General features: G+C 40.2%; 2 protein-coding genes across 3 annotated transcripts in view; both read right to left on the bottom strand.

Annotated features, from left to right (window-relative positions):
• LOC127579985 (involucrin-like) overlaps positions 1-15,403 on the bottom strand; it is a 513,761-nt gene that overhangs the window by 138,920 nt on the left and 359,438 nt on the right. The window lies entirely within an intron of this gene.
• npr3 (natriuretic peptide receptor 3) overlaps positions 1-15,403 on the bottom strand; it is an 81,280-nt gene that overhangs the window by 26,362 nt on the left and 39,515 nt on the right. For both annotated transcript variants that reach the window (XM_052033020.1, XM_052033029.1), the window contains exon 4: positions 4,268-4,403. In XM_052033020.1, coding sequence (XP_051888980.1) covers positions 4,268-4,403 — 136 coding nt within the window. The remainder of the gene's footprint in view (positions 1-4,267; positions 4,404-15,403) is intronic.

Raw genomic sequence — 15,403 nt, 5'->3', positions numbered from 1 at the left:
CTATTAGAATACATGACTTGCCTTAACAATAATTAATATTAGAGTCATTAAAATGATTTTGCTTTTGTTTTTTTTAGACAAAGGGACTCTGAATACAGGCCAATTCAAACATAGATTTGTCTGAAATATGTTTGGACAGACAGAGAAAATTCCACACCACTCCCTCTGGTACACTGTGATGTGTTTCTCAAACAGGCCATGAACTGTGTCCCTTCCAAAGTTCAGTTGTTGAAGAGTTCATCAAGAGCTAGACAGAACAACTCAACAACTTGGTTACTTCCAGGTTGCCAGATCAGCCAGATGATAACACTTTTCCAAATGCCTAACTCACAGGAGTAATATGTGCCCCTCCTGGCATTTGTGTAGCACAATAGCCCCCTAGAACTTCACCAATCTTCCCTGCAAGAAGAATGTGGTGCAGAGACAGTCATATGCAAGCATTTGAAAGAGTTCTGCACCATTCACTCTTCTGCATTTCAATTAGATCATTATTGACCTGAGCCTCAAAGATCCATTTCATCGAATACTTATATCCAACAAAAATGGATCTCAGTCTTGAAATGATTTTCAAGATCAGAATGTAGATGAACCAATGGGGGAACAGGCTATTTTATTGTGTAATAAGTAAGGGTTAATTGATGATCTGGTAGTTACAGGGCCTTTGGGGAACAGTGATCATAATATGTTAGAACTTTGCATTAAAATTGCAAGTGATTTAATACAATATGAAAGTGGGGTTTTAAATCTGAATAAAGCAAACCAAAACAGCATGAGGTATCAGTTGGCTATGGTAGATTAGGAAACTACATTAAAAGGTATGACACGAAACAAGCATTTAACAAATTAATACATTGTTTACAAGGGATATATATCCCTTTAAGGTAAAAATAAATGCAACAGGGTGGTCCAGTTGTGCCTAACATGAGAAGCTAAAGGTAGTATTAGCTCATAAGGAAAAACATATAATGTTGTCAAAACAGAAGTAAGCTGGAGAATTGGGATGGTTTCAGAATTCAGAAACAGAGGACCAAAGCATTGATAAGGCAAAAGAATGAGGAGCTTTAAGAAACTAGCATTAGGAATTGCTTTATTTAATACAAGTCATGCAACTTGATCAACTGAATTCGTTTAAAACATTTGTTAATATTTCATCTGATGAGGTGTCTAAGGATGTTCAGTCAAAGATGAAACAGTCCTATTGATGCGCTTAAGTATTCTAATTTATATTTTATGGAATAGAAGCACTATAGTAAACATAAAACTAATGTTTCTGACTCACTGATCTTACTGTTGCTATTGGATGGCGATTATAAAGATCCTTATTCACATATATGCCCATTTTTTTCTGCATTGTCCACCACCTTGGTTGATATCATTCATGAAAGGATTTGCTTGACAGAAAATTCTTCATTTATACTGTTGGCTTAAGTGGTTATGTCTGTTACTATGTTGAGTTTAACAGAATGTGAATGATTGTACTCAAGTTTTCTGAGGAACTGTTTTTTTAATCTAGTAGTAAAATGTGGGCAACACGTAGTGAATTTCAAGAACTGCTTCTTAGAATAAAGGTTGTGACTTTATTACAAGTTTTTCATACTGAAAATCTTCCACCAGGTTGGCAAGGTGCATTGTATGCAAAATTGCACAGACCCATCACAGGCATTTCTTAATTCTCCTCTCAAGGGAGGAGATTGCTGGGGCTCTGGCAGAGATATTGCATTTTCGTTAACCTCAGGTGATGCTCCAGAAGACTAGATGATAGCAAATGTTTGTCCCTTATTCAAAAAGGGGAGTAGAAATAAGTCAGGAAACTGGTGAGCCTTATTTTGGAAAATTATTGGAAAAAAGTTCTAAGGGACCAAAGTTATGTTCACTTAGAAAATCAGGGACTGACTGGGGGAGACAGCATGGTACTGTGCAAGAGACATTCTGTCTTGCAAATCTGATTGAGTTTTTTGAGGTGGTAACTAAAAAAATTGCTGATGGCAGGTCAGCTTACGTGGTGTACTTGGACTTTAGCAAGACCTTTGACAGCTTCTACCCCACTGTGATAAGACCATTGAATGTTTCCCATATATGATGAGATGGACTCTGACCTCATGATCTACCTTGTTATGATCTTACACCTTATTGCACTGTACTTTCTCCGTAGCTGTGACACTTTACTCTGTGCATCGATGCACTCTGTACTAACCCTATGTAACAGCACTGTGTAATGAATTGACCTGTACGATCGATATGCAAGACAAGTTTTTCACTGTACCTCAGTACAAGTGACAATAATAAACCAATACCAATACAAGGTCCCGCACAGTAGGGCCGTCCAGATGATTAAAGCATATGGGATCTGAGGTGTGTTGGCAAACTGGATCCAGAATTGGCTTGGTGATAGGAAGCAGAAGGTCATGGTGGAGGGTTACTTTTCTGACTGGAAGTCTGTAACCAGTGGTGTACCACAGGGATCGGTTCTGGGACCTTTGTTGTTTGTCAATATATATAAGTGGCATGGATGAGGATAGAGGTGGTCTGATTAGTAAGTTTGCATATGACACAAAAATTGATGACATTTTAGATAGCAAAGAAGGTTGTCTGAGGATACAGAAGGACATAGATCCGCTGGAAATTTTGGCGAAGCAGTGGCAGGTGGAATTTAATCCGGACAAGTGTGAGGTGATGCATTTTAGGAGGTCAAATTGTGTTATGACGTATGCAGTAAATTGCAGAGACTTTAGGAGTGTTGACATACAGAGTGAACTTGGGGTGCAAGTCCATAGTTTGCCGAAAATAGGGAAGAAGTCATTTGATATACTTGCCTTCGTAAACAAAGGCATTGATTATGAGAGTTGGGATGTCATGCTGCAACTGTAAAAAAAAACATTGGTTAGGCTGCACGGAGTATTGTGTATAGTTCTGGTTGCTGCACTACAGAAAGGCTGTGATAGAATCAGAGAGAGTGCATTAGAGATTCACCAGCATATTGCCTGGAATAGAGGGCTTTATTTACAAGGAGAGACTGAATAGGCTGGGTTTGTTCTCACTGGAGCATAGGAGACTGAGGGGCAACCTTATAGAGGTTTATGAGAATACGAGGCAAAGATAGGGTAGATAGTCAGAGTCTTTTTCCCATTCTTGGGGAGTCTAAAACTAAAGGACATAGGTTTAAGGGGAGTGGGGGGGGGGGGGGGGGGTGGGAAATTTAATGGAGATCTGAGAGGTAATTTTTTTGCAGAGGGAGGTGGTTATATGGAATGTCACTGGAGGAGATGATTAGAGGCAGATATAATTACAACATTTAAAAGCTATTTGGACAGGTATTTGGATAGGAAAAGAGAAGAGGGATATGGGACTAACGCAGGTAAATGGGATTAGTTTAGTAGACATCACAGTCAGCATGGTTGAGTTGGGCCAAAGAGCCCATTTCTGAACTGTACAACTTTATGATTCTACTATTAAACTTCAGCCAACTGAAAGTATCGCCTCATCATTTACATTTGTTTTGTTTTCTAATAGACTAAGCATTTCCTTAAATCTTTAATTGTTATCTATTTTGTACTTACGCTGTGGGAGTGCATCATACTGTGAATTGAGATATATTTTTAGTATGACATGCTTTTTAAATATTTTAAACATTTACTACACATCCAAGGGAAGAGCTGAATTCAGACAAGCATAAACTGGGGATGAGAATTGAACAGATTTTAATTTCAAATCTGAATTTGAATACCTGCTTTAATCTGAATTCAGACACGATCAGTGTCACATTATTACCAAACTAATTCAATGCATTTTAATTCTCTGATTTCTACCAGAGATCACTCTTATTATATGTTTCAATTTACATATCTGATTCGGTCAGGTTATTTAGTGCTTTTTACCAATGTTTGTAGACATGTATAGCTTTTAAAAACAGATGAAGTCCTTGAAATTGTGTCGTTGGTATATCGAAATGGATGCAGGTCCTCATAAATGGGTACTTTGGCAAAGGGCAGGCACAGTAGTGTAGTGGTTAGCGTAATGCTATTACAGCGCCAGTGACCACGGTTCAATTCTGGCCGCTGTCTGTAAGGAGTCTGTACATTCTCCCCGTGTCTGTGTGGGTTTCCTCCCACATTCTGTTAGGATTAGGACGACGTAGGCATGCTATGTTGGCGCCGGAAGCGTGGCAACACTTGTGGGCTGCTCTCAGAACATTCTATGCAAAGATGCATTTCACTGTGTGTTTCAATGTACGTGTGACTAATAAAGATATCTTATCTTACTTCTTTACCTTCAAAGGTTGTATTCCACATCTTCTGTACAATTTGTGATCCATTGGTTTTACTGTATCCTCGCTTTAGAACCTCTTGAAGTGCATTGGCATAAAGAACAATGGCATCATGGAACCCCTCAACAAACATGTTTACCTGCAGAAGACATAACCAGTTAGAACAAAATGGAACAGTGTGAATTAAATCCAGGCTTAACACAAATGAGTGAAATAATGATGCATAAATAAATATTTGAAGATCCATCCTATCACCCAAACTATTTTGCAATGTTACTGTCTTGGAATAGACTTCATCAAAACATCAGAAGTTACATGTCAATTTGGTTATTTGAATTTTACTTTTACTCTTTAGAGTCAGAGTTTTACAGCACATTAATGGGCCCACCTTGTCCATGGTGACCTTTTTGCCTCTCTACACTAATCACATTTGCTTGTATCTTTCTGTGCCTTGCCAAGTTAACTGCCTGTCCATATATCTCTTAAACATTGTGATTGTTTCTGACTCCACTGTCTCCTCTGGCAGTGAGTTCCAGATATCAACCACTCTGTAAAAAAAACTTTCCCCTCAAATCCCTTTTACAATTCCTTCCCCTCACATTAAACCTGTGACCTCTTGTTTTTGAAATCTTTTTCCCCTGGTAGGGGTATCAATTATCAACCTTATCACTGTCTTTTATAATTTTACACACTTCTATCATGTCACCCTTCAGCCTCCTTCATTCCAGGGAAAACAAACCGAGCCTATCCAATCTCTGCCCATAACTAAATTCCTCCAATCCAGACAACATCCTGCACTCTCTCTAACATAACCATATCCTTACCATTGTGTGGCAACCTGAAGTGCACACAATTACTGTGGGCTGAGTAAAATTCACTTGTTCTATGGTGGACACCTGATAGCGCTTAAAATATCACTACAGGAAATCATAGAACATAGAACATTACAGCATAGTACAGGCCCTTCAGCCCACAACATTGTGCTGACATTTTATCCTGCTCTAAGATCTATCTAACCCTTCCTTCCCACATAGCCCTCCATTTTTCTATCATTCATGTGGCTATCTTAGAGTCTCTTAAATGTCCCTAATGTATCTGTCCCCACAACCTCTGCCGGTAGTGTCCCCCATGGACCCACCACTCTCTGTGTAAAAAACTTACCCCTGACATCCCCTTATACCTTGACTATACCATGAAACTGGTGTTCCAACTTCTATTTTTTGCCCATATATAAGGCATGAAGAAAACCAATTCCTTCTTCCTTATGTATATCATAATAATGTAATAAATGGTGTTTGATAACCACTCATTTATGGGAAAAAATGATGAAAGTTGTCAGCAAACATGATTGCCATTAAATCATTCTCTTCTTTTAAGATCACAAAGTCAACCACCTGTAGGAAATGCCTGAAATACACCCCTGATAGATGGCCAATTCAATGTAGATTGCTGCAGAATTGCTACTCAATAGAAATTGAAAGAATGCAAGAATATAAACACGAATAAGGCAGGGACATAACATTTAGTACAGCAACCCTAATCCAAAGTGTGGAAATTTATCAGTACCCATTGCAGTGTATTAACCAGTCACTGCACACATACCAACTGCTAAATTGGCTCTGGGCCTTTAATTCAATAATGTCCATGGCAAAGGCAAGGTTATCGAAAAAAGTTGTTATGGAAAAAGAAAAGCTTTGCATGCAAGGGAAAACAGTCTGGACTTGGGACTGGATCCAATGATTGCAGGGGATAGAGTTGAGGAATGGTGAGACTACCTTGAATCATGGAGATTGGGGCAGGGGTCAGAAGCTGATGACTGATTAGTTGGTCAGGTGTGGCTTTGGGTGAGTGAAATCTTTAGAGCCAGGTGACAGGGAAAGGTGATAGGTGAGTCGGGAAAGGGTTTGGGAGATTATGGTGGAGGAATCAAACATAACCTTTTGGGATGAGGGACTCAAAACTGAGGCACTGAAGAAGCACTAATAGGTAATTAAATTAAAGGTGACCTGACTTAATCCTGAGTCAAGTTCCCATTGCCAGGCTAGGACCTGCTTATGGAGGTACCTTTAGGTCACAAAACCACATTGAAGTAGTGTGATTAAAGCATGATTGAGCAGTGTCCAATGACATGTGATCTAATTTCTTTCAACAATGCTACAAACTTACAATTATGCAATCATATATGTTTTCAATCATAAAATTATGATTTATTCAGGATCTCCCTGTGATAGGAATATGCCCAGGTAAATGTCCAGAGTGGAAAAATACAACCCAAAAGCCATGAAAATCATGTTTAACTCCAGGAAACACAAGTTTTCTACATATACTGAAAGTGGCAATATTACATGACTGAATTTCTGGGCATGAATGAATGATGTACAATTTTGAAATATGTTGGACATTTACAAAATATTTAGCCACATGATCACAGTGAATAGGTCAATTGAAACATTCATGCAGATTCTTCCATTGGGGACCCTTCTAGATAAATATTCAGCCTCACCCATCAATGCAAAACTGGTATGATCAGATTGGCTGCAAATATATCTCAATGACTTACTCTGGGGAGTGATTGCAATGTATAGGGATGGAAACTGGTGTCATAAAAGCTCCAACTAATTTCATTGCTGATAAATCTGAACCGATCCTCACTATTTTGTAAACCTGGGAGGAACAGATCACACAAAAGCAATCTAGATAGCTGCCCTTCTGTTTCACAGTGCCTTATCCAACTGCAAGCATGCAAACCTCCACATTTCCAGATATCTCATGAGCCTGGTTCCTGCAGGCTGCATTAATGTGCCTGTGCTTCATGGGATTTATCTGAATGAGGAACTTCCTCAAAGTGGAGGTTAGAAATTCTGATTTTTTTCCTTTAACTAACACAATAGAAGTACTGAAATAACACAGACGCTTAATAAGAGAGTTATAAACGTGGTAAGAATTTTCTATCATAGGAAATATATTAGAATAGAGCAGAAGCAGCTATGATCTGTGATTAAGGTTAATTTCTGAAGTTCTTGTGTTATCATAATAATGTGCAATATCAATTCTGAAAATGTAAATGTGCTGGGTTATATGAATGAGATCAATAACAGTGCCTTTTCCTGGTTTGAGAAAATTATTCTAACATGATTTGCTAAAACGCAACCATCAGAGGATTCTGTGCTTTGAAGATTTTCTTTCAAGCATCAAAGCTCTTTTAATGACTCCATTTACACAGGGTTCAAAGGGACTATTCTAATTCACTAAGAAGAATCGGATGGGGCAGACAATTACAGAATGGGTAGAACAAAGTATGTAAGCAGGCAAATGAAATGTAACCCATGTAGGAAGGAAATAATGTACACGTATCATCCATGAGTGATACTGCAATAATCAATGATTATGCCGAAAGAGACTAGTGGCCTCAGTGATAAAATTAACCCAACAGTTAACAACATGTTGAATTATCCAGCCAAAGCAGTAGAATCAAGGAGTATCAAGAGAATAAGGAAGAAAGGATTTGAAGTGCAGATCAGTCATTACCTAAGTCATAGGGAATACAGGTTCACAAGGCTGGGTGGCCTTTTTTCCTTTTTGTTCTTATTCTAGTACTGGAGGCTTTGCAGAGAAAAGTCACAAGGCTGACCCCTAGTGTTGGGGTTTGAATTAAGGAGGAAGAACAGCAGAGCTTTTCTATTTAGCAATTCAAAAAATTGCCTTATAGAATTATATAAAACTGTTAACAGTAAGGATAAGTTGACCCAAAAAACAAATTTAATTTAAACTGTAGAACAAGGGGACATGGGTAAAAGCTACTGATAATTCATGTTAGAATTAGACTTTTTCTTCTTCCCTTCACATAAAGAGTAATTGCTATGAGAACTGGGGAGAGTATTGCAAAATTGTGGAAAAATGAATAATTCAGCAAACAATAAGAGACAGAAGAAGTTAGGATCTCCCTGGATTGCTACATTAAAATTTTATGGCTGGCTTTCTCCATCTATTATTATCTGCTTGTATTGTTTACCTCAGGTCTTGACCTGCCACAAGGGTTTGTTCTTTCATTTCAGTATGGAATTCCATTGCCAATTTTCACAGAGAAGCTGTGTTTTGAGAATGGAACTGAATCCACTCTCTCCAAATGGAGCACATTCACAGACAAGTGATCTTATGAAGAGGAATCATGGTACTTGTTAGTTTTGTGACAAGCATATCTATTAGTAAAATAAAAAGAAATCAGTGCACTAAAAGGCTCATATCAGGAAGAAGTTGATCAGGACTGTGCCTTTTGCAATTTGAACCTAAATGATGTCCATCCACAAACCACCAGTCAAACATTAGAGGGAATCAATAATGTGTTAAAAAGCTACCACGGAGTTTATGCATAAAATCAAGGCAACAAAGAATTCAAGAATTGTTTTAATAAGTTTGAGGTAGTTTTTTTATTACTAAAGTCAGGCTTTCCTCCAATATTTTTATAATATAGCCTAGGGAAATTCATTCAGTTCTATGAAGTAAAAGTCTCTCACTTGGAAATTGATGGAATACCTTTAATTCCCTGGCTGCTTGTAATGCCAATTCTAATCACAAATCATATGGAAGAATGGCCAACATGGAAGCCACTTACAAGAAATCTGGGTCTTACCAATTACGCCTAATACCTTCAATGACATTGTGCACATTCTTTTCACATGGTCTCCACATTTGTGCAACTTTCATGCCAAATTCAAACCTGAGAACTCTACAGAATTATTTAATCCAGTAAAATACATTACTTATTTTATTTTATTGCTTTCCTTGCCATTGTGTTTTGTTATGGTATGTTTATGTCAAAAAAGAAGAAACATGTAGAAATGTGTTATGAAGTAATGGAGGCTAACATAAATACTACCCTTTGCCTAGTTCTTCCACCAGGCCTGTTCTCTGTAGCTAAGGTTGGGTTGAGCAGTAAGGTCAGAGACTATTCTAAACCAGTGCTTTTCATACCAGTCAACAGTTTATCTGGATATGAGACAAGTAGAAATTTAGTACCCCCCAATACATTTCATCTCAATATCTGATTTTAATACCTGAACAGTAATTGGAGGGATGGTTGGAAACAAATGTCAGCTTTAGCCCATTTAATCAGTGGGCTGTGAGCACAGAATGAGGGCTCTCATCAACCCCAAAGCTCCAGATGGTGGAGAAATTGTCAGCTGCTGCTCAGAGCTGACTTTCAGAGACAGTGTGTTAAGGCGAGTGGTAAGGGAGATTGATGTCTGTAAATATGGGCTGTCAGTGGCTAAAGATGCATCCCCATAAAAACTAATTTTTATCTGAACAGCTTTATAAATCCAGTTCAATCTGAATAGAACCAACATGTACAACCATCATTTTCCCCATTTCTATTTTAAAACTGCAAGCTTTTACTTTACAATCGGGCAAATAAAACAAACAACACTTACTGCAACAGTAAATGCATATCATTCTGTTACTAAAATGCTGGAATCCTAACCTTGATTTTACATGTGATTTTTTAATGTGTACTTAGATGATTGGTAAACACACACTCTATTATTGTGATGCTGACCATATATTAGGACCCAATGACTTTTTTGCTTAGTAACTAGTTGGACATAATCCTAAAGTTTTTAATTCCATCAAGAGACTAAAACCTGGCAAACTCCAAAGTCAAAGGATGAATCCAGAATGTCAGTTGGGTACAGGAGATAGAAACACAAGAGACTGCAGATGCTGGAAACAAGCAACAAATAAGGAAACTCAGCATCTGTGGAGGGAAATGAACAGTCGATATTTTAGGTTGTGACTCTGGAGGCAACAAAGGGCTAAAGATGACGGAACCCAATAGGTGGTGGCAGATGTTCAATGGGTCAGTTGCCAGCTTTGCATTTATCTTCTCCTGTAATGGGGTTCCTGTGCACCATTATCAGACAGGTTCCTACCCAACACAGACCCTGGCTTCAGACATTTCAGCATCGACGATGGTCAGTGCTGCTAGCCGCTCCACACATTTGACAGCAGAAATGGCAATCACATTATTCACATAGTAAATTAAATCTGGAATAAGGACCATAAGACAAAGGAGCAGAATTAGGCCACTTGGCCCTTCGAGTCTGCTCTGCCATTCGATCATGGCTGATTTATTTTTCCCTCTCAGCCCCATTCTCCTGCCTTCTCCCCATAACCTTTGACGCCCTTACTAATCAAGAACCTATCAGCCTCCGCTTTAAATATACCCAATGACTTGGCCTCCACAGCCGTCTGTGGCAATGAATTCCAGATTCACCGCCATCTGGCTAAAGGAATTTCTCCTCATCTCTCTTCTAAAGGGACGTCCTTCTGTTCTGAGGCTGTACCCTCTGGTCCTAGACTCTCCCACTACTGGAAACATCCTCTCCACATCCATTCTATCCATGCCTTTCAATATTTGGTAGGTTTCAATGAGATCCCCCCCATCCTTCTAAACTCCAGTGAGTACAAAACCATCAAACACTCCTCATACGTAAACTCCTTCATTCCCAGGATCATTCTTGTAAACCTCCTCTGGACTCTCTCCAATGCCAGCACCACCTTCCTTAAATATGGGGCCCAGAACTGCTCACAATACCCCAAATGTGGTCTGACCAATGCCTTATAAAGCGTCAGCATTACATCCTTGCTTTTATATTCTAGTCCTCTTGAAATGAATGCTAACATTGCATTTGCCTTCCTCACTACCGACTCAACCTGCAAGTTAACCTTTAGGGAATCCTGAACTGGCAGCTCCAATTTCTGAATTTGCTCCCTGTTTAGAAAATAGTCTACGCCTTTATTCCTTCTACCAAAGTGCATGACCATACACTTCCCTACGCTGTATTCCATCTGCCACTTCTTTGCCCATTCTCCCAACCTGCCCAAGTCCTTCTGCAGACTCCCTACTTCCTCAACACTACTTACCTACCCCTCCACCTATCTTTGTATCATCCACAAACTTGGCCACAAAGCCATCAATTCCATCACCCAGGTCATTAACATATAACGTGAAAAATAGCAAACCCAACACCGACCCCTGTGGAACACCACTAGTCACTGACAGCCAACCAGAGAAGGCCTCCTTTATTCCCACTCTTTGGCTGATTGGCAGAAGGCAATCTTCTATCCATGCTAGCACCTTTCCTGTAATACCATGGGCTCCTATCTTGTTTAGCAGCCTCATGTGCAGCACCTTGTCAAAGGCCTTCTGAAAATCCAAGCAAAGAGAACCACTGACTCTTCTGTCTATCCTGCCTGTTGCTTCCTCAAAGAATTCCAACAGATTTGTCAGGCAAGATCTCCCCTTCAGGAAACCGTGCTGACCAGCCTATTTTATCATGAGCTTCTAAGTATCCCGAAACCTCATCCTTAATAATGAACTCTAACATCTTACCAACCACTGAAGTCAGGCTAACTGATCTATAATTTCATGTCTTTTGCCTCCCTCCCTTCTTAAAGAGTGGAGTGACATTTGCGATTTTCTCCAGAACCATTCCTGACTCTAATGATTCTTGAAAGACCACTACTAATGCCTCCACAATCTCTTCAGCTACCTTTTTCAGAACCCTGGGGTGTAGTCCATCCGGTCCAGGTGACGTACCTGCCTTCAGACCTTTCAGTTTCCCCAAGCACCTTCTCCTTAGTAATAGCAACTACACTCACTTCTGCCCCTGACTCTCTCGAATTTCTGGCATGTTGCTGGTGTCTTCCACAGTGAAGACTGACATTCGTCCACCATTTCTTTGTTGCCTCATCCTCCCTTTAGAGTGTTTCTTCTTTGGGATGAACTGATCCTGCGTCTTCTGAATTACTCCCAGAAACTCCCACCATTGCTGCTCTACCATCATCCCTGCTAGGGTCCCCTTCCAATCAACTTTGGCCATCTCCTCTCTCTCATGCCTCTATAGTTACCTTTACTCAACTGTAATACCGATACATACGATTTTAGCCTCTTCCTCTCAAACTCCAAGGTGAATTCTATCATATTACGATCACTGCTTCCTAAGGGTTCCTTTATCTTAAACTCCCTAATCAAATCTGGTTCATTGCACAACATTAAATCCAGAACTGCCTTTTCCCTAGTGGGGTCAACCACAAGCTGCTCTAAAAAGCCATCTCGTAGGCATTCTACAAATTCCTTCCCTTGGAATCCAGTACCAACCTGATTTTCCCCAATCTACTTGCATATTGAAATTCTCCATGACCACCGTAACATTGACCTTTTCACATGCCTTTTCTATCTCCTGTTGTAATTTGTACCCCACGTCCTGGATACTATTCAGCGGCCTGTATATAATTCCCATTAGGGTCTTTTTACCCTTGCAGTTTCTTAACGCTACCCACAAGGATTCTACATCTTCTGATCCTATGTCACTTCTTGCTAAGGATTTGATTTCATTTTTTTTTACCAACAGAACCACCCCACCCCCTCTGCCCATATGCCTGTCTTTTCAATAGGATGTGTATCCTTGGATGTTTAGCTCCCAGCTGTGATGTTTTTTCAACCACAACTCTGATGCTCAGAACATCATATCTGCCAATTCCTAACTGCGCTACGAGCTCATCTACCTTATTTTGTATACTGTGTGCATTCAAATATAACACCTTCAGTCCTGTATTCATCCCCCTTCTTCTCAAATTTGTCTCCATGTTGCTTGAAGTTAAATTCTTATCCCTTTCTAAACTTCATCTTATTCTTTATTCTGGAAACTTAAGTAATCTCTCCTGCATGCTCCTTCCCTTTTACTTTATCCATACTTTTCCCATCTGTTGGACCCACCCCACTATTATTTAGTTTAAAGCCCTATCTACAGTCCTAGTTATGCAATTCGATAGGACCCTGGTCCCAGCATGGTTCAAGTGGAGCCCGTCCCATCGGTACAGCTCCCTCCTTCCCCAATACTGGTACCAATGTCCCACAAATTCAAACCCACTTCTCCCACACCAATCTTTGAGCCAGGCATTTAACCCTCTGATCTTATTTACCCTGTATCAATCTGCATGGGGCTCAGGTAGCAATCCAGAGATTATTACCTTTTTGGTTCTGCTTTTTAATTTAGTCCCTGGCTGCTCAAATTCCCTCAGCAGAACCTCTTTCCTTGTTCTACCCATGTCATTGGTACTCACATGGACAACAACAACTGAATCTTCCCCCTCCCATTCCAAATTCCTCTGCGGGTCAGATGACATATCCCGAACCAGGGCACCAGGCAGGCAACAGAGCTTTCGGGTCTCTCAATCCTTGCAAAAGAGAATCGTGTCTATTCCCCTGACTATACTATCCCCAATCACAACTACATTTCTCTTCTCTGACCCCTCTCGAATGGCTCCCTGAACCACAGTTCTGTTTCTCATCCTTCCTACAGCCCCACCTCTCATCCGCACACAGGGAGCAAGAATTTCAGACCTGTCAGACAAGCTCAAGGGCTGAAGCTCCTCCAGCACTACTTCTTGGATCTCCCTATCTGCCTCACTCACAGTCACACCCTCTCGTCCCTGACCACAGACCGAATTTGAAGTAGTTAATCTAATGGGCATGACTGCCTCCTGAAACACAGCGTCCAGGTAACTCTCCCCTCCCTGATGCATCGCAGTGTTTGAAGCTCAGATTCCAGGTCATCAACTTTGAGTCCAAGTTCCTCGAGCAACAAACACTTGCTGCAGATGTGGTCACCCAGAACCACAAAGGGGTCCACCAGCTCCCACATCATGCAGCTACAACACATCACCTGATCCTGCATCCCTACTTTATTTATTTAGTTATAATTTGATGTCTTTTTATTTAACTACGATAAAAAAATCTTACCTGTTTTTACCTGTGCCTCCTCTTAAGCCAAAGCCTCAGATTCCCACTCCTACACTGACCTGCTCTCACTATGTCCACTCTGCTTTACCCTACCTTCCTTTTATTGACTGAGTTGCCACACACTTAGCCAATCACACAACTTTAAAATAAAAACTGCTAGCTCCTCCCCTCTGCTGCTCTGGCTGCTACAGCTGGAGAAATATCTATACAAAGACAAAGCTGCTTCCTTTGTTGGCATTTTTGCATTGTTAAAAGGAATATTAAGACTTTATTGACAAATTCTAACTTTATTGGCCCAGAATTTTCAAGTACTCCTACATCCTACCACAACTTCATTGGATGAACTTATTTCACTGCCTACACCAGTAACCATACACCATAGTTAGGATGAATATGTGGCTTGAGCAGTGGTGCAGGAGGGAGGGTTTCAGATTCAGTTCTGGGGGAGGAGGGACCAGTACAAACCAGACGGTCTGCACCTGGGCAGGACAGAGATCAATGTCCCAGGGGAATTGTTTGCTAGAGCTGTTGTGGAGGGTTTAAACTAATATGGCAGAGGGATGGGAATCCATGTAGAAAGACAGAGGGAAGCACTGCAGAGACCAGAGCAATAGTTAGAAAAGAGAAAAGTAAGAGTGGAGTACAGAAAAGTCAAATGCAAAGGACACAAAGGTTACTAGATTCTAAAAGGACAATGAGTGGAAGGGCACTTTATCTGCTTAGTTCCTCCAGCACTTTTTGTGTATTGCTCCAGATTCCAGCATCTGCAGAATTTTTTTGTCTCTTATCTAAATGCCTGTAGTATTCGAAGCAAGGTCAGTGAACTTATGGCACAAATCAGTACAAAGGGGAATGATTTAGTGGCCATTACAGAAACATGGTAACAGGATGTAGATGAGTGGGAATTAAATATCCAAGGGTATCAGATAATAAGGAAGGATAGGCAGGAAGGTTAGAGAGGTGGGGTAGTGCTCTTAATTAAGGATGAGATCAGGGTGATAGTGAGAGACGATATATGATCTAAGGAGCAGAATGTTGAGTTGATCTGGGTAGAGAATAGGAACAGTAATGGGGAAAAAAAATCACAGGTGGGAGTTGTCTCTTGGCCACTGAATAATAACATTACAGTGGCACAGGCAACGAACCAAGAAATATCTGATGCATGTAAGAATGGAACAGCAGTTGTCATGGCAGTAGCAGCAGCAACTTGCACATAGTTTGGGCAAATCAAGTTGGTCAAGGTAGTCTTGATGAGGACATCATAGAATTCATTCATGATAGCTTTCTTGACCAGCATGTTAGTGAAGCTACAAGGGAAAATGCTATCTTAGATCTGG

This window comes from Pristis pectinata, chromosome 2 (assembly GCF_009764475.1).
Source record: "Pristis pectinata isolate sPriPec2 chromosome 2, sPriPec2.1.pri, whole genome shotgun sequence".
NCBI classification, from domain to species: domain Eukaryota; kingdom Metazoa; phylum Chordata; class Chondrichthyes; order Rhinopristiformes; family Pristidae; genus Pristis; species Pristis pectinata.
Note: the sequence above shows the minus strand (reverse complement) of the source record. Positions and strands in the feature narration are given on the sequence as shown.